General features: G+C 43.4%; 1 protein-coding gene across 2 annotated transcripts in view; it reads right to left on the minus strand.

The window, feature by feature from the left end:
- PTCHD4 (patched domain containing 4) overlaps positions 1–19,047 on the minus strand; it is an 89,493-nt gene that overhangs the window by 55,864 nt on the left and 14,582 nt on the right. For both annotated transcript variants that reach the window (XM_072857788.1, XM_072857787.1), the window contains exon 2: positions 6,679–7,159. In XM_072857788.1, coding sequence (XP_072713889.1) covers positions 6,679–7,159 — 481 coding nt within the window. The remainder of the gene's footprint in view (positions 1–6,678; positions 7,160–19,047) is intronic.

A 19,047-nucleotide genomic window follows, 5' to 3' on the forward strand; every position in this document is an offset into this window, starting at 1 on the left:
GAAGCAGCTCAAATGACAGTTACCAGTCTGTTAGCTGCAGATGGACAGCTGAGGAAGCTGTTTTAATAATAACAACAAAAAAAGACAACTGTATTTGGAGACATCATTCTGGACAAATGGATTAATTGAGTTCCCACTAGAGTCAGAAGGAGGAAGAGTTTAGCTGGCTTTTCTCAAGCAACAAACCCAGCCAATGTCTTTTGTATTTGCTCTGTTGTTATGGAGGATCTGGTAGTGATGGTTTGTGTTTGGGCAATGGTCCAAGGATGAGTGCTTCAACCTGAGCGGAGCCTCAGAATCACTGACCAGCAGACCTGCAGACCCACCTCCTGGGATGGAGCAACTGCCTTAAGGCATGATGACACTTGAGTTGCTAAGAGACCTTCTGGTAAGTCTCTACAGGAAAAGAAGAGCTAGAATTCAATCTGTAAGGGATTCAAGTCAGTTTATGCATATATGCTGTATATGCATACATGTACATATATATTAGAGCTTATGCATATAACCTTAGGTGTTAAAGTCTAAGCAGTCACCCTAGCTTTTTCAGATACAGATAGGCCTTCCAGATTTTAATGCAGCTCATTCCAAATATGTACTAAGTGATGGTACAAATGACTTTGGACTTGCCTATTTCTCTCTATTGACTGCAAAGGAAATTGAGATTGTGTCACTTCAGTTAAGGGAGGAACATTTGGGACACCTGAAATTAGGTGCTACAAACCCTGTTGTTAGGACTGAGGTTGGCTGTGCTGCTTCTTGCATCCCTTTCTGCTGTGTGTGAGAAGGCTGAAGGGAGATATCCTCATCTCGCCTGTGTTTGAGAAGGACAGCCCCAGTCCTGTTGCCTCTCCCTAACCATGACAGCTCCAGGACATAGCTGCAGGGCCAGACTGCATGGTGCAAGTGTAACAGACTGTCCCAGACAGGCTTTCATCTTCTACTCAAAATCCAGGAAAGAGTGTTCAGGGGAGGTTATCCTTTCCTATAGAAATGAAAAAAACCAACCCTCTGCAACTGGGAATAGACTTGTTGGGGAGTATACCAGGTTATGGGGAAATCAACCTTAAAAATACGGGGAATGTCTAAACCCATTCATATGAATTATCTATGTTATCTGCCCATCCAAATAGGTCATTTTAAACATTTGAATGTCTTTCAATTTTTTTCTCCTGCTGCCCCATGTTTTTGTGTTATTCCCATTTCTTACTGTAAAAGTCAAGAACGGACATTTTCTAATTAAGGACAAGGTATTTCCAAGTCCTTAATGATCTGCTGAGTGGGTGGGGACATGAACTGCTGTAACATCTGAAATGACAGATTCATTGTATTTCTAAGGCATGGAGTGGTGGGGGTTTATGTCAATAGGTCTCTTTGCTCTACAGGGTCATTCTCTTGCTCCTTGTACAGAGAGGAGATGATCATATAACATGAGATTCATATGGGATTTGCTTTACTGCTGCATGAAAAGGAAAAAACCAAAGTCAGAGTCACTCTTGAAATATTTCTAAGTTGCAGCTGTAATCAGAAACTCCATTGCTTGAAGCAAAGGTTAGAAATACTGTGATACTTCATGTACAGGTAAACTAGCAACAGCATGCACTTTAGCACTCACATTTGTCTTCTGAGGTTTAAAAAAAATAATTTCCTCATCTGCACTAGGACTTTTTTCTGTAATTTCCAACAACTCTACCACCAATGGTAATACTGTGACATCTCAAATTTGCTTAAAGGTGATCACCAGCCATTATTTTAACAACTGCCATCCAAAAGAAGTTAGATGACTTCTGTCTGAAATGCTAATAACTGCCTGGAGTCTTGTCTGCTTTTGCCTTGCTTCCTCCTTCCATTTGAATAATTCAGGGGAAGAAATAACTGGGAATTTTACCAGAAAAGTCTGCACTGTAAGTACAATCTCTGCCATCCATATGTGCTCTTACATCAGGCATGCGGTTACTGCTGGAAACAGGTAGCCTATTGCTTCCTAAAGTTTTTGTATCTCTTTACTACACCGCTACTAACGGTATTGTTATTGGTAGTAGTAGAAAAAAATAGTGCAATGTGTTGTAGGGCATCCACTGAGCTTAGTGTTCTCTAAAGACTCAATGAGAAATAGCCGTTCCCATGAAGATCTAATGGTCTTTGTGTTCTGGACTTACAAAGGGCAGGAAATATTCCTTACGTCCACTGTGAATCCAGCCTTCTAAGAAACACATACACTTTATAATACAAAAAGCATAATTACACTCTAATTACACTGTAGTTACATTTTTAACCTAAGATTTCCACTAATCTATATAACAAGGTACTTCATGGACTGGCCAAAAATAATTGTAGTGTAAAATAACATAATTAATATACCTGCATTTAGAAATATACAGTCAGATCCTCAGCTGAGTTAAATCATTATCTCTCTGATGATATCAGTCTGGTTCCTGTGCATTAAAAAGCAAATCATGGGAGCAATAATATCTCAATTATGTAGTTAACCTTCTGGTTATATTAATTAGTGATGATTAGGCATGGGAAACCATAATTATGTCACGTACATAACATCCCTTTGAAATTGCGTCATGAATCCAAGCACAAAAGGCAGATATGAACATCTAACCAGGTTCATTTCTGACATCTAGAACAAATTGGAAACTCAGTGATTTGACCCTCTATCTCCTATCTGAAACACATCCAATGGTGATAGCTCTGCTGGTGTCAAACTCGCAGAAGGAACTGCAGTTTGTATTTGTCCCAGAAGATGAATGCCAGGTAGAATTGTCCCATATTCTGATTTCACATGGTGGTTACTAAAACCCAATTTAAAAAAAAAAAAAAAAAAGAGACAAACAAAACACCTAGGTCCAGTTCAGTTCCTAAAGGAGGAAGCCCTGAAACTAAAGAAGCACCTTTTCTCTAACTCACTACATTTAACCATTTGTCTGGGGTATGAACAGCTAAAAACGAACACCTCTTGCTCCTGTTTGCAGGAGATCCTGGCAGCCAGAGTGTTATTTGCACAGGACCTTTCTGAAGAATTCCTCCTTGCTGACTCCAAAACCACAGTGGTAGACACCGTACTGGGGAAACTGATTTTGCTGAGGCAGCTGTCTGAGAAGACCGTGGTATTGGGAAGAGGGAGTCAGAGTAAGCAGGATTTTCCACCGCTGCCCTCATGCCTAACCTAAGACTGAAGTTCCTCACCTTCAAGGATAAAGAGAAAAGCCAATCGGAGCTAATACTCTTCCCCCAGTATATCAGAGATATGCTTTATCCCAGCAGACCATTCCCTCACAGCAGGACTACAGTAAATAATTAATGTGTAGGTCATTCAGTCCAAATTTAGAAAAACATTAAACATTTCACTTTTATATAGGCTTCTATCACCTACTGAAACCCACAGAAACTCCGCATTGGAATAGGAATTATGGACTTAAAAATTTGTACAAGTCCAGGGTTATTCCTGTCATTCAGATGGCAGCATCCTGCCATCTCTGCAGGAAAAAGGACAAATGCAGAAGAACATCACAGAATTTACATTCAAATTAATCCTTTGAAAAGTGAATGTCAGAAGAAACTGCATATTTTTGACCAAACAAACGTACTTTAAATGGACATTTTGCAAATGTCAGGTTGAAACATTCCAAAGTTAGGAGCTGCCAGAATTAAGGTTGCCTGTGTATTCTGTGTAGCATTGCACTTGCAGGCGCTTTGTGGCTATTATTGCCTAGTTTTTGCTTTCATTTTTTTAATCCAAGTAACTTGACTTTGAAAGGCTGACTTGCAAATCTGGCATTCGTAATTCTGGGAAACCCCACTTTGCACACTTTTTCAGCTATATTCACTCAATTATTATTTGATGTAATTTTTGCTTTCTACTGTGCTAGCAGCAAGGGACACTGGTACAACAGGGGACACAGTTACATATTGCCCCATAACAGCCTTGGGGTCTTCAGTGGATCCTCTAAGGTGTCAGGACACTTAACAGTAAACCAGGTTCAATAGAAAACCCTGCCCTTTGAGGAGCCCAAGTCTGTGAGGCCCTGAGCATGTCATGGACAGAGCAAGGTGTCATTAGCTGGCACTGTCATTTAAGGGACTAAAGGCACATGGCATGCTGCAGGATGCAACGTGCCAATGTGCCAATGTGCCAACATGCCAACGTGCCTGGTATGACTTTGGTAAGACATTTTTCCTGGTTTTTAGTTCACCAAACTATAAAACTGTGGCCCAATATTTACCAGCAGCAGTTCCCAGGCATTGCAAGCTGTTCTCTAATGATATTTCCAATTCAGTCTGAGATTCCTGAATGAAATTTCTGTAGAAGGATTACTTAGATGTTTTCTTTTTCACCCTGAAGTTCATTCAATATAATGTTATAGAAGCAATCCTTGCAAATATCTCACTTGAAGGGAGGTTTTTTTTCTTTTCTTTTGCTCTTGGCAGTGGCTGTGACAAGAATGACAGCACAAACCAACAGAAAGTTATAAACATTACTTTTCCTCAGACAGCAAATAAACTCCTGGATTACCACCATCCTAGATGGGAAACTGCACCACTCTGCTTTCAGAAACTCCCACCCTTGCCTCATCCTGGGGCTGCAGGGTGTGTATAAATTGAGTGCAATGCTACTGCCATTTCAGTTGATGCTCCTGGCCTGTATGGATGCCGATGCTTTTGAGGTCAGCCCAAAGATGAGCTTCACCTACAGGCATTGTTTGGGGCTCCTTGGGAGTAACAAATCTGGGACCTGTCAAGCAGACGGGTCACCCTTCTCTACAGCTGTCTAAAAAGGGACACCAGCAGAAGAATAAACAATTGAGGGAAGGTGTTTTTCATCACTTCAGTGTTCTATTGCCTTTACTTCAACATGCTGCACAAGCAAGGCAGTGCCATTTGGCCTCACTCTTTGATACGCACCTCCTGACTCTCAACAAAAAGGTTGCCATAATCTGACAACAAGCATGAGCCCTCCTCTTCCCCACTGTCATCCTTTTCTCCATCCACCACGCAGATGTCTTTTTCCTAAGCCCACAGCCCTCGCTCAGGTTGGGATCCATCCCTGTCACAACCTGGCACGTTCTCTGCTCTTCCTGGTGGCCTCTTCCCCCTCTCAGCACTTTCTTTCCAGCAAACCCTCTTACACTGCAGAGCTGTGCACAGCAGCTGAAGTGTTGGCACAGGTCAGACCATGACAGGAGCCGTTGTCACAATTTAACAGTGCAGATGATTGAATTAGAGGCTTTGGCATGGCTTTGTTTATCAGCATTAATGAGGCTGAACCAATCATGCAGTTCCTTGGAGTCTTTTGCCACACTCTTCCCTTTCCCTTCTGGAATCTCAGCTGTCCACTCTGTCCCACTCCTTCCCACCTCGGCCAGCTGCTCCAGAGATGCTGGGTGCAGGACTGGTAAGGCCATGGCTTGGCCCCTTGGTTAGGAACATGGATGCATGGGCAGGAGACAGCAAAATAGGAGGCAGAGAGTTGGGAGATGTGTACATCTACAAGACTTTTCTTGAGTGGAAGAGCAAGAAAATGTAGTTTGGAGGGGGTTGAGTTTTTCTAAGAAAAATATACAACCCTTCTCCAAACCTTAATTCTAGCTTGTGGCTTTGCATATTTAGTTATCTCGCACTGTAGCAGATGACTGGGCTTGAGTACTACAAGCATGAATGGAATTTAAGAAATTAACTCTAAAGGTGCAGAGTTCTGTCCACAGGTAAGATTTCCTGCCATCAAAAAGCCAGCATGAAGGTTTTTGGATCTGGGCTGCCACTGCTGAGATTTTGCATAGAGATTCATTGCTGGGGTTCAGACTCACGATACGGCGAAACTCTGACAAACTTGGATGTGATTGTACTGAACAACGCTGCCTCAGCAAGCTGTTTTGGGCACGTTTCCCTCTTCCTTTCCAACGTACCTTCCCAGCAAACTCATCAACCACACAGATGCACTAAAAGTGCTTGGAACAGAAATGAGAACAGAAGGAACGAAAACAATTCTTCTTCTAAAAGAGATGGGTTTTATGTTTGTTCTTTGTCTGCACCTTCCCCTGCCCGAGCACAACACAAAGGAAATCTCTGCAGCTGATCTGGGACTTCACAAACCAAGGGATTATGTGCTACAGATACTGACAGGCCCCTTTGCTTACAGGCTGGCAAATACCACAACAGTAATCTCCTCTCTGAGATAAAGTCCATCAATCTTATTCTGACTCCAACCTGTTCCCCTCTGCCCCTCAGAGAGCGCTGGAAAAGCAGCCCTCCTCAGGAAGGATCCTAAAATCTTTCCTTCCTCGGCACCCTCCTATTTTAACTTACTCTTTCGGCTGGCCTCCCATCAAAGTCAGGTCAACACATATCCATTTTCTGTGCTGAGCTGACTGGTTTTCAATAACAATTTCTCCTTCGTTTTGTAACAGAGATCAATAAAACTACCCCTCTCTCATACTGGCTGAGATTCCAGCCACGTCATTTGCTCTTTATTGTTGCTACTGCTTTGTTTTGTTTCCCTTTTTCTTTTTTCTTTTTTTTTTTTTTTTTTTTTGGCAAGGCACAGATCAATTTAACAAGATGAAAACGACTTAGACTTTCACTCAAGGTAAAATCTGCACTTTATAACCCAGGATGTAATTTACAATCCTGTCATTAAGCTCCGTTAATCCTATTATTATGAAGATAAATAATTACCCATAGCGAAGAAAGGGATTCCCAACAGAGTAGAATTATATTTTCCATCAGTAATGAAAAATATCCCTGCCGCAGTGACACTGGAAATACAGATAGTGAGTACTCCCAAGAGTCCCAGGAAAGGTTTGCTACGCAGGCAGTCCTTCATGGAGCTCGAGAGGGTAGCAGTCAGGAGAATCAGCATCAGGCTCACCAAAATCTTGCCCCTGGCCAAGAGACTGGTCTGGTGGAAGTCCTTCCAGAGGCTAAAGGACGCTAGTGAGTAGAGCTGCAGATCTTGGTGATCCAGCTGCATCTTGTGCATCAGTTTACAGAATTCACTCTCCCACTTCTCCCCAATGAGGTCCTGGGTGACAGAGCCATACGTTTGGAGGTAGTAAGTGATTTGGATGGCTCTAGCTGATTTGACTCTCTGGTCCTTGCTGTTTGGTACTTCCATGACCCCTCCGAGCTGGTGGCCAATAAAACTGCTCCTTCCATCCTGGGAGGGAAAGTAAAAAAGATGAGCATGTGGTTATCCTGCGTAAGATGTGATACAGTGATACTGTTTGACTCTACCTTCCTTTCACAGACATGCCAAGAGCTCGACTCAAAGGCCGCTGCAGTCAACAGCAGTTGTGCCATTAACTTCAGAGGGCTTTGGGACGCATCCCTGTTCCCTGCCACAACTCTCTTCCTTATTCATTATAGACTTGTTTGCAATTCCGTGCTGCAGTTCAGGGACTGCCCAGATACTCATTGTGGTCCCAGATGTTTGGGGACTGAAACGTAGCATGCAAGCTCCTCACCCTGCGGGAGAGGATCAATTGCCCACATTTTAACTGTGACAGACAACAACAAATCTCCAATTACTGAAGTATGAAATGTTTGAGATGAATATCAATATCTGGAAGATTTGTGATTTACTGACACTTTAGAAATGCTTTTAAAAAGTTGGCAATGTACAGAAAATGAGGCCTGGTTCCTCAGTACACAGACGTAAATGTAGACAGAACCAGTTTAATAGCTACTCTGGCTCTAGAAAAATATAATTAAAATCAGACTTTTTTAATTGTTAATTTGAAGCTTCATGGATTTCTATCAGTGGCACAGAGATAAGAATCTACCTGACACCTCGATTTAGCCAGGATTTGTTTTTTTATATTTCAATAATATAAACCTTATTCTGTTCTCACTTATTTCAGTATATGCTAGGACATAAAAACTCCATGACAATCAGTAAAGGACACATCAGGTGCACTCAGGATAAGCCCCCATCTATTTACAAGACCAGACTACTTTTTTGTAGAGTTATCTGGTCCCATTTAGATTTTTTCTCTTTTTTGTAAGAAAGGTCCTTGCGTTTTAGCCATTGGTTATTCTAGTTCTCTAGAATAACTGCGATGTGCCCCTTTCAAGACAGGGGAAGCTAGCATGGATTTAGATCAAACCCAGTTGCAAACTGAGGAAGAAGACTCAGTAAATTGGATAAAAATGTCCTAGCACAAGTAATCTCTTGGATCAAAAACTCTAAAACCAGGGACTAAATGTCTGTTGCACGCCAAAAAACCCCCAACATTTTGCTTTTTTTTGTGTAAATGGAATTAAACATTTTCAGATTTATTTCCTCTTGTATTTAATAAAAACATAAAATTATCAAGCCACTTAATATATAAAACATTTTGCAGCAGCGAGTTCACATCAGATAATATTCTTTGCCTAGATGTGCTATGGGAATGAGCTGATTGACAGCCTGAATTTGGGAGATGCTCTGCCTTACACACACACATGGAAGCAGTCATCTGCAAAAGGCCAGAAGCATTTTGGGGAGACACTTTTAACATCTATTACATCCAACATTAACCATTTCTAGAAACACCTGTGCTGCACACAGGTCATTATCTGAAATTGCCAGACCTGCTCGCTGTAATGATTCCCATCCTAAGGAAAAATCAATGAAGCAAGGTACCAGGCTTTATGAAACATAAATGTCTTCCGGGATGTCTGCTCATAGAGCAAATAAATATCAGAAATTGAGAGACAGTGCTGAAAATGTTTTATATACTCACCTTGCCTTGTCTCTGGTATGTAAAGGAGGTAATCCTCCCACTGACAAATTTCTGCCTATGCCTGCTTTCATGGCAGGAGCTCACACTGTTTTCAGCATTTGCCTGCCACAGCCCAGGGAACGTGACAAAGTGCTTTTCAGAAGTTCATTTTTTCCCTATTCCCAGTTGTTATTTCCCATTGAAATAATGGCTTCTGGCGAGGCATCCTGGCACGAGCTGACATGAAAGGTGATTTGCAGTCTAATGCCAGCTTCTCAAATCACCTGAAGCCTCATTGCAAATGTCATATAAGCAGAGACAGCTAGCACAGAGGGGCAGCTGGTGCTGTTTGGACTCAAAAAAATCCTCATCTTTGTCATTTCATGTTAGAATCCTGTTTTGAGTCATTATTTCTACTTTTTTCTAAGGAGGGGTCACACCTAACACTCACATACTCACAAAAGGTACACTTCCAAGCTGGTAATTAAGGTCTGAGCAATGCAGTCCCTGCTCACATCAGATGCAACTTCGCAGTTAAAAATCCCCTTTCGCACTGCTTTGAAATTTTAGGGAGAAATGTCATATTTCCTGAGTATGTATGGTGTTGACATTCAAACATTTTCAGCCACTGCAGGATACTTTAGCAGCACAGCTCCAAATTCAGACAATGGACTGTAATTCAGATTTCATTGATTCACTATGCAGCACGCACAGCAAGGTTATGGGAAACTTTGCGATGACCATCTGCCTTCCTCTGCGAAAGGTGCACCGAACATCGGCAACATTTCGAAAGAGGCAACAGAGCAGGCACAAATAAATCATGTTCTGCTGTATCTCCCATGAAACAGAAGATAACGACCACTTGTTACACTGATGTACAATAGGGCACCCAGCTCATATGTCAGCAAAATAGAGAGAGCGCTTTTTCAGATGGAATCGAGGAAATCACAGATGCTGAATTGCTTTGAGGTCATTTTGTCCATCCCCTTCCTTCCAAAGGCAGATTGCTTCCTATCTATGCAACGGTTTTGCCTTTGCTGCTTTTATAGCATGCAAACATGAACCTGCCAACACGGCATTTGGGAAAATGGGGCCCTTTTCTAATACAGCTCACATGCTAGCTTTGCCAAATGCTCCAAGTGAGATAAAGGTCCTGTTGTGCTAGGCAGGGCTGTCACATCAACAGTTACAATTCCTCAGCAAGGAAGACAGAAGAAAGATGGGAAAAAATATTGCCTTTCATCCCATTTTACAGATGCAGACTGAAGTATGGAAAAATGAAGACCCAGCTGCCAACATGACTCTCAGCATTTCCTAGAGGCCCCCAAGCCCCTAGGCTTGGCAAGTAGTTAGCCTCAACCTAACTACCTCTTGGTGTCTAGGCAAGTAGGCACCTAGGTAGGTAACTAGGTAACTACCTCTTGCTGTCTAGGCAACTACCTCTTGGTGTTTAGGAAAGTAGTTAGCCATAACCTAACTACCTCTTGGTGTCTCATGGGCACTTCAGGGAAGTTATTCCCCATCCCAAAGAACTCTGTTGTCTTCCAGGACCACCTTGGTGAAAGACGGAGACACAAATGGCTAAGCTCCTGGGCTAAGCTCTAAGGTTTGGGAAACAAAATGAGGCCGCAGTGGCTTATATAAATGAGGCCTGAAGACCAGGCAGGTTTTGAACAAGATCCTTCATTCTGCCTAGTTCCTCAATGAAAAAAAGCACTTTCTGTTGTTAATTAGCACGTCCTTCCTGGTATATGCCTACATGATGCTATTTTTAATTTCATAACAATAGTTTCATGTTTCAGACTACAGATCCCTTACACATTTTACCTACGTATGTTACTACTCTCTGATCTTATACACAGAAAAGCAAACTCAAAAAATAGAGTAATAATGATAATACTTATTGGTTGTACACCATTTTACACCCATGTATCTCCAGACAATCTACAACACAAGATGATAACTGTATTTAGCAAGGTCACTAGCATGGCTGGAGCCTGAATTTCAGATTCTCAGGCTCTGTCTATGTGACTTTCTCTTTCTTTTTTTTTTTTTTTTTAAATGTCTAATGAAAACTTCACAATGTCTGTTCTCCCAAAGGACAAAAAGGGCTATCGTCCATTCTGATGGCAGCTAATTCTCTCCAGATCTGAGCACCTTTAAAAATGGCACGAAATATAGCTCACTTGCTGTGGCACGTGTTATTTGATCTTAAACAGGGGCCAAGCAAAAAAATCTTTTGTTTGATGGATACTATTAAATTGGTTTTTGTGTACTCCTCTTTTTCTAGATGTCCCAAAGCCATTTGGTAGATTTAGACTCTGAAAGGGAGGAGGATGAGAACTAAGGACTCTCAGAGGAGTGAGAGATGCCAGACATCAACACCATCATCCACCTTTTCCCCCAGGATGATGGATTTTGCCACCTGTGTTTATGCAGACCTGGTCTTGGACATGGTTGAAAATCCAAACTCCGTGTCCGTTCAGCAGTAAAAATCACTAATGGTGAATGGATGGATGCAGAATAAATCCCTACCATATTTCAGGCTAGAAACTTGTCTGTAAGGATGCTTGGACCCTTAATATCCTAAAAAGATGTGTAAATGGCATGGGGATGTTTGGCTTGGTCCAGACCTGAGCGCAGGACATCTCAGGTTAAAAAAACAGCTGCTGCTACTGAGCTAAATATTTTTTGCTGGTGCTAATGTAGGCATAGATCCTCTCTGCATGCAGCCCAGAGGGATACTAGCAAAACTCCCTTTCTACTAAATTACCTGGGACCTTTTTTGTTTCCTTAATCGTTTCAGTGCAGCTGCTGCAGGCCTGACTCCCATCCCCAGGGTTCCGTGTGGTCGCTGCCCGCTGCCACACCAGCCCTGGCCAGATCGCCTTCTCCTCCCCGCTTTGAATGGCACCAGCCTCCACTGACTTCCTTCTCATGGGAAAAACAGAAGGTTTAAGGTATTTTTGAGATGGTATGGCTCCTGCCTTTCCAGCACCCTGCTCAGTGGAGGCTAAGGCTGGTGAGAGGTTTAAAAGTCATTTCAGATCCCTGGCAAGGAGGAGAAGAGCCCTTGTACCCTACTGCCAGATCACTCTCATTCAAGTACATTCGCAGAACCTTTGTCAGCAAATTTATCTCTGTTTTTATTTTTCTTTAACTACTGCCTCTTACCAACTGGAGTGATGGATAATTATCAAGCTACATTCTAGAAATGTTAGGATAAAGCATGCAATCCTGGTTAAACTCCATTTTATCTTAAAAGCTTAAAAATGTTCAACAGAGGGCAACGAGGAGTGCCTGTCGAAATATATTGTGTGATAAACATCCTAATGAGATCAATGCAGTTGTTTCTCCCCGTGATAAGGACATTCCTACTCCACCAAACATAGGTCATAGCAAGTATTACACTAAAATCCACAGAGGTTAGGATGAAGTCAGTTTCTTTTGTTCACTTAGTTTTCAAGGTAAAACTAGATTTTAAGTTTTCAAGGTAAAAGAGAATAAAAATCCCCTTTCTTCAAGACATTATTTAAGGCTTAACATATTTGGTTGGTCCTACCTCCCTCTAGCTCACTGTAAAACTTTGGAGGGAGTTTTTTTCTCCCCAACTGAACGGATTTCTCTGTCCCTGTCCCTAGTATAGTTGTCCACGGAGACCTTATACCAGTCGATCCCTATTACACAGCCACCAATTACCAACAATTCCTAAAGCATCCCTTTCAAACGGTCGCATGTAATGCTGATTTATGTCAGTGCAGCAGTTTTCCTGCCTCAGACCTGTGTAGGTGCTCTTGCACACCCACCAGACTGCTTGCTGGGCTTGTCCCTCTGCAGCTATTCTGTACGGCTCAGCGATGGAGAGAGAGTCCAGGGCAAGCGAGCCCTGAGGGCAATGCATTCGAGGTAAAACTGCACCTCAGCTGACTGGGAGCAGGGACACAGCAATGGCCATGGGGTCTGTTCACTCAGCAAAAATAAATTGTATTAAAGTGGCCATGAGAAGCTATTGAGGAAATAATCCTCTAGGTCTCTGCTGCAATAAAGAGCAATTCAGTTATTTCCAGCTATTCGGCAATGATGAGGTTTAGCTTACCAGCTAGTCAAGCAAATTTGTTTTATAGTCACTGGGAAGTGAGGCACATCCAAAGGATGACTTGCCCCATCCTAAGGTACAGGTAAAAACCAGACTTGCCCTTTGCAGTTGCCTGTCTCTGTTTACAGCAGAGGCACAAGATTGCTTAAGACTTCATCCTAGCTTTTATCAGGCAAAAAAGTTAGGAGATATTAACTCACCCTCAGTGGCAGATGCAAACACAAAACTAGCTGACCCGTCTTGTCATCCCTGGCTCATATTGGGCCCTTCACAGATATGTCCTGCATGTTAACAAACATACAGACCTTGAGCCCCCTCCCAGGGAAATCAAGGATCACCAGAGTGATTTTTAAATGAGGGACATTGTCCTGGTTTCAGCTGAGATAGAGTTAATTTTCTTTATAGTGGCTGGTATGGGGCTATGTTTTGGATTTGTGCTGAAAACAGTGTTGATAATACAGAGATATTTTAGTTGTTGCTGCACTAGTCAAGGACTTTTCAGCTTCCCGTGCTCTGCCAGGTGCACAAGAAGCTGGGAGGGGACACAGCCAGGATAGTTGATCCAAACTGACCAAAGGGCTATTCCATACCATATGGAATCATGCTCAGCATATAAAGCTGGGGAAGAAGAAGGAAGGGGGGGACATTCGGAGTGATGGCGTTTGTCTTCCCCAGTAACCGTTACGCGTGATGGAGCCCTGCTTTCCTGGAGATGGCTGAACCCCTGCCTGCCCATGGGAAGGAGTGAAGGAATTCCTTGCTTTGCTTTGCTTGTGTGTGTGGCTTTTGCTTTCCCTATTAAACTGTCTTTATCTCAACCCACAAGTGTTCTCACTTTTACTCTTCTGATTCTCTCCCCCATCCCACCGAGGGGGAGTGAGCAGGCGGCTGTGTGGGGCTTAGTTGCCACATGGGGCTAAACCACGACAGACATGTGTACCCAGAGCATCCAAAAGGCAACCAGAACCTTCTGGAACCTCTTTCTGATGAGTCTGGGCTCATGCTTCTTTCCTTTACTGCTTTGGGTTTTTAGTTTTTGATCAGATAGTTTGAAAAAAACAAGAACAGGAGAAAAGTATTTCAAGAGACTTACATACTCTAGGATTAATAACAGAGAATAAGAGAAGTGTTCCTAACACAGATCTATTCCTTCCAAGTAAATAAACTTATGGAGGAATTCATAAGGGTGCAATAACAGAGTGTGATTGCTACTGGAGACCTCTTCTCTGTGGAGAAGCTTCTGGTGCTGGACACTCTGTATTTCTGAGTCATCCTCCCCACTTTGCCCCTTCAGTATCACCCCATCAGGTTTTCAGCTGTCAAGAGAGGGGAAGGCCAGAGGGAAAGCAGAAGAGGCTGTCCCTCCACCTGTGCTTCCCCTGCACATCCCTCAGGAATGAAAATACAAGATAAGCTCTCTCCCTTCCCAGACCAGCTCACTGCAGACCAAACCTTCCCTCCTAGACTGTATTTCACTTTTACATCCTTTTCAAGCCTCCTATATTCTTTGTCCTACCTTCAAGCTCTTCATCGCTCAACTGGCTCCTTCACTCTCAAGGTCAGATTCCCATTCGGTCCACCTCAGATCCCATCCCAGTTCTTCTGGGAAAAGAGGGGTGGATTTACTGCCCAGTTCACCCCCAACACAGCTTTGTCCCTGGATGTCCTAAACTGCACCCGTGCACCCAGGGGCACAGTGGTGTCCTTGAAGCTGCTGAGGAATACCCATGTTGGCTGTGATTACACCCTTCCTCTACGTGGGGAAGGGTATTGCTGGAAGATGGGGGGTTACAGACAGCACAAAGAGGAGCGCAAGCGCTGCGAGGTAACTTCGGGGCACAGCTGGCCTATCTGCCTTTTTCTTCTTCTCCCCTCCACCAGGAGTAGGATCAAACACACAGCAGTGAAATAGCTTTGGCACTGACAGTTCAGGCAGCGTCAGGGGAACTGGTGGTTGCACCCCAGCCCTGCGAGATGGATCCAAGGGTGAAGGGTGCAGATGGCTTTGGGTGCCCAGTGGCCTGGGGACTGGTGACATGGCAGAGGAGGAAGCCCTGCAGTGGGTGGCTCAGCAAAACTTGCTATCGGTGACATCAGTTCACCTTCCACAGGAGGTTCGTGTCAACAGGACTTTTCAAGTCATAGGTAAGCCTGGGTGTGTAAATCTACCAGGTCAGGTCTTAAAATACCTCTGTCCTCTTGTTTCCAGCAGGCACAGAGCCACAGCTCCCTCCCCACTTTATGTCGTCCTTTGAGTTTGTGCTCCGCTCTGTCCAGGATCAAAAGCCCTCAAGGCAGTCACGTTGGGCTCAGCCCTCTGCTTTTCACTGCCTGTCCCTGCCAGGGGGGGTTCCTGGTATTACAGAGCAAAAAGTGAGATTGCATCTAGCCTCTAAATCCCCCAGGATGAGGGATAATGGTAAAAATAATCACCGCAGACCAGCAGTTTCCCTTGCCCATCCATGCATGGGCTCCTGTCTGAGGGATGGCTGTGGACAAACTAAGCAAGTGGGAAGCGTGCTTTTTGCGGGGATTTATGTAGCAAGAAAGTGGTCAATGACGCAAAAGAAGTGGAGTTTGTTGTGACTGTAAAATAAAAGTGGGGCTATGGAGTGGGGTGCCCTAAAGAGACTGGACGTGTGAAAAAGAAGAAGGCAGGAAGGAGAAAACACAGGGTGAGGGGTAACGAAGCAGCAGTTCTCATTGCACCCTGACCACCCAGAAAGAGGGCAGGAGAAGGCAGGTGGGAGCAAACATCCTCCTGCAAACAGCAGAGCTGTGTCTCCCCTGCCCTGTGCTACCATGCCAGTGGCAGCAGACAAGCACAGCCCTGCACTGCAGTCCCTGCTTCAGCTCTCGCTGCCTTCCCATCCCCCTCCAGCCTCCCTCCTTCCCACCTCCCCACAGGGACCCAGACCACATGGCGGCATCGAGCAGAGCGGCACTAATGCAGGGCTGGGTTTAGCTACCCTAAACTGATTCCCCCACCCCAACAGAAGAATAGGAAATTTCAATATTTCCACCCCAAATGTCACACTTCAGGCTGGGTAGCACGTGTTTTCTTCCTGCTGGCGTCTATCTGCTCCCAGCCATCTGGTTTGCAAGCTCTGCATGGCCGTACCGTGCTACCCTAGACCTCTGTGTAGGGACCCGTACAGCGCAGGAGGATTCAGACCTCATCCCCAGCTCTGGGGGTCTCCCCAGTGGCCTGTAACAGGTCAACATGCAAAGGGCGAGCAGTGGGAGAAGAGGGAGAGGGTGGCATGTATAACTCCAGCTCTGTCCCTGGTCTGGAAAGAAGCAGGGACTTGTTTTATGGGTCAGTGGCGTCCTCTCGCCATGCACAGGACCATGCCCTGATTACTGGAGATTTTTGGCTGCATTCCCCCACCTGCACTGTTTGCAGGCTGGCTCCAGAGCATGGCGGGTTGATTCAGCTAACCAGGAGCTTTGCACTGAGGTGTGGGAATTTCCTCAAAAACTGTTTTCTACCCCAGGACCTCCATGCTTCTTCACATCACCAAGTGGGACAGCGTTCATATTTTTCATATATTCAAATCCCAGTTTATGATAGGCTTTTGCAAGGAGGTACCACATGGCTTTAGGAGGGGAAATACAAGCTCCTGCATTGCATGGTACAGTTGTTGTCCTCCACCTATGCAAACTGGGACAACATCTAGGCCTCTGCCAGGTGCTAAGCCATGAAGAATACCCAGCTCCAAAAAGCTGAGTTTTTCTCCCTAGCATAGTTAGTGTTCATCCCAAAGGATTTTGTTTGTGCCAAGAAGAAATGTAGGAATGAATCACTAAGGAGACAGCAGTGCCTCAAGGGACACGTGCAAAACACCAATATTTGCATATATGCAGTTAAACACTCACACTCATGTATGCAAGCATGTGTGTGAAGAACACTTTTACCATCTTTCATATTTGGCAGACTCTAGGAATCAATAGCATGAATACTTTATATTAAAGAATACTCCATGATTTCATCCACAGCTCAAACTCAATGTGAAAAATGTTCAAAGGAAAGGAAGAAAATTACAAAGAGCGTAAGAAGACAAGAAGTGCTTTTTCAGTGCGGGCCAGCGGTCCATCTAGCCCAATTTTCAGTCTCTGTGCATTTCTAAAGCATGACACACCAAGATAGTGTCTTCCATAACATAGCTGGAAGACACCTTTGGGAGTCTCATAGTTATTGTGGATTTTCCAGCTCTTTAACAAACAAAAAAAGTGAAATGAGCTGCTGGGAAGGGGGAGAAAGAATGCAACTGTTCATTTTTTAACAAAGAAATCCTTCTCCCAAATGCAGATATTTGAATGAAATTGGCAATAAAAAGTAAGTAAGCTTAATGAATTAAAGCTATCTTGTGCCCCAGTGAAATCCAAGAGAGCTTTGTTATCTGAAGAGGGTCATTGCTTTCTCCAAATGGGAATAAATAGGACAATATTCCACCAGAATGCTTTCTGTCTACTGTGAAGGTCTAATGTTAAAGCTTTCTTGAAGTCCATGGAGTTATAGGCTAAACAAAAATGTAATTCCTAAAGTAAAAAAAAAAAAAAACAGCAGAAAACCTCTTTCTTGTCGTCTTTCCATATCAACAAAAGCAAAAAGGCACAAAACTGTTTGCAAAACTTCACCAAGCACTTCTTATGCCCAAGCTGAAGGGTTCCGGAGGGATGAGAATGGGATCCGATAATTGTCCCTAAAAGGAGATCCTAAAAAGGGGTCACACGTTTTCACTGACAGGTTTGTAGGCCCTCTTGCTTTGTGTGCATTCCACTGTGTACCTCTTCTATTTGTTTTCCCTCACCACTTGAAGTATAGTACACATAAGAAATAGGAAGAAAACCATCCAGGAAGCAAAAGGAATTGGATTTGCCTGGTTTTATTACTCCATCTAAAGGAAATGTTAAAAAATAAACAGCAGAGAATAAAAAGTGAGGAGTAAAGCAGATCCACAGGAATCATTTAAGCTCTTACAATCTGAAGTTTCAATAATGACACAGAAAAGGGTGCTTTTTTCTTTTAAAATTATGTTTTATGTTGGAAAACATCTCTAATTTTCTCTTGTCTCTATTCTTCTTGGTTTCTCTGGGGACCAGCAGCCAAAGTACTGAAATGCTGCGATAATGTTTTATCAAAGGCAAGAAGAAAAGAAATAACTGAGAATCAGAGTCAAGCATGATATGGCAAGATTTTGAGGCTAGCATGGTTTTGAGGTTAACTTCCAGCTAAGCAGTTTGCAGGCTTAACTAAGCCCAGCCTTTGAATGCAAGGTGCTGCTGTGCTCTTACTCAAGTCCTATCAGGAGCTTCCGCTCTCGCGGTGCCCAATAAGGTATAACAAGGCACCGCACAAAGCAGATACAGTTAAGGACACTTAACACTTCCAGCTGAAAATTCCTCCTTTTAAAGACATAATTAATCAGTTTTCCCTCTTTTTTTTTTTTTAATCTCAAATTTGGCAATTCTCTACCCTGAAGCATCCCCCTGTTTCCTCCAGCACACACTGGTTTTTAATGAGTTTGGCCATTTGTTAGCTGGAGAGAGCCAAAAAAATATCTAATTTCAGATGGTTTTCCTTTTTTTTTTTTCATAGCATTGGACCAGAACCTAGAAAGGGCGAGTGGGAATGAGGCATTTAAGTAGGCCTGTATTTATGCATTAAAATATAACTGAAGCTGGGGTTGTGGATCTGCATATGAGACAGCTGACTCCCACCCAAGCTACTTCTGAAGTCAGTACATTCAAAAAGGTGTTTCACCCCCACATATGAACATCAGCAGGTAGTTTTTATATTTGTAAAAATCTGTCTCAAGATCACCTTGTAACGTGTGCCCTTCATGATAAAATCTTACGTTCTTAGTAGCCCATAGAGATGAAGGTGCTGTCACGGATGATTCTCTAACATGTTTTCTTTAATTCTTATTCCAGTCAAAAAAGTAAAGTTCATGGCATCATCTCCACTTTGGGCTTCTCATTGCCTCCCATCACTGGAGAGCTCTCCCACTGGAAGTTTGATGACATTATAAGGGCCAGCTTTTCTTTATTTTTTTCAGCCATATTCTGTGGGAGAGGGTGTCTCACGCTGTCTCAGCACAGAGCACAGCACAGAGCACATTTGCAATGATAAACAAGTGTTAAACAACAGCATGCAACAACCTGAAAATTTTACTTCAGCCCAAAACCTTCATCTAGAGATTGCAGGAGTTGCTAAAAACTGCCACTGATCAAGCTCCACAT

The sequence above is a fragment of the Ciconia boyciana genome, chromosome 3, assembly GCF_034638445.1.
Source record: "Ciconia boyciana chromosome 3, ASM3463844v1, whole genome shotgun sequence".
NCBI lineage: Eukaryota > Metazoa > Chordata > Aves > Ciconiiformes > Ciconiidae > Ciconia > Ciconia boyciana.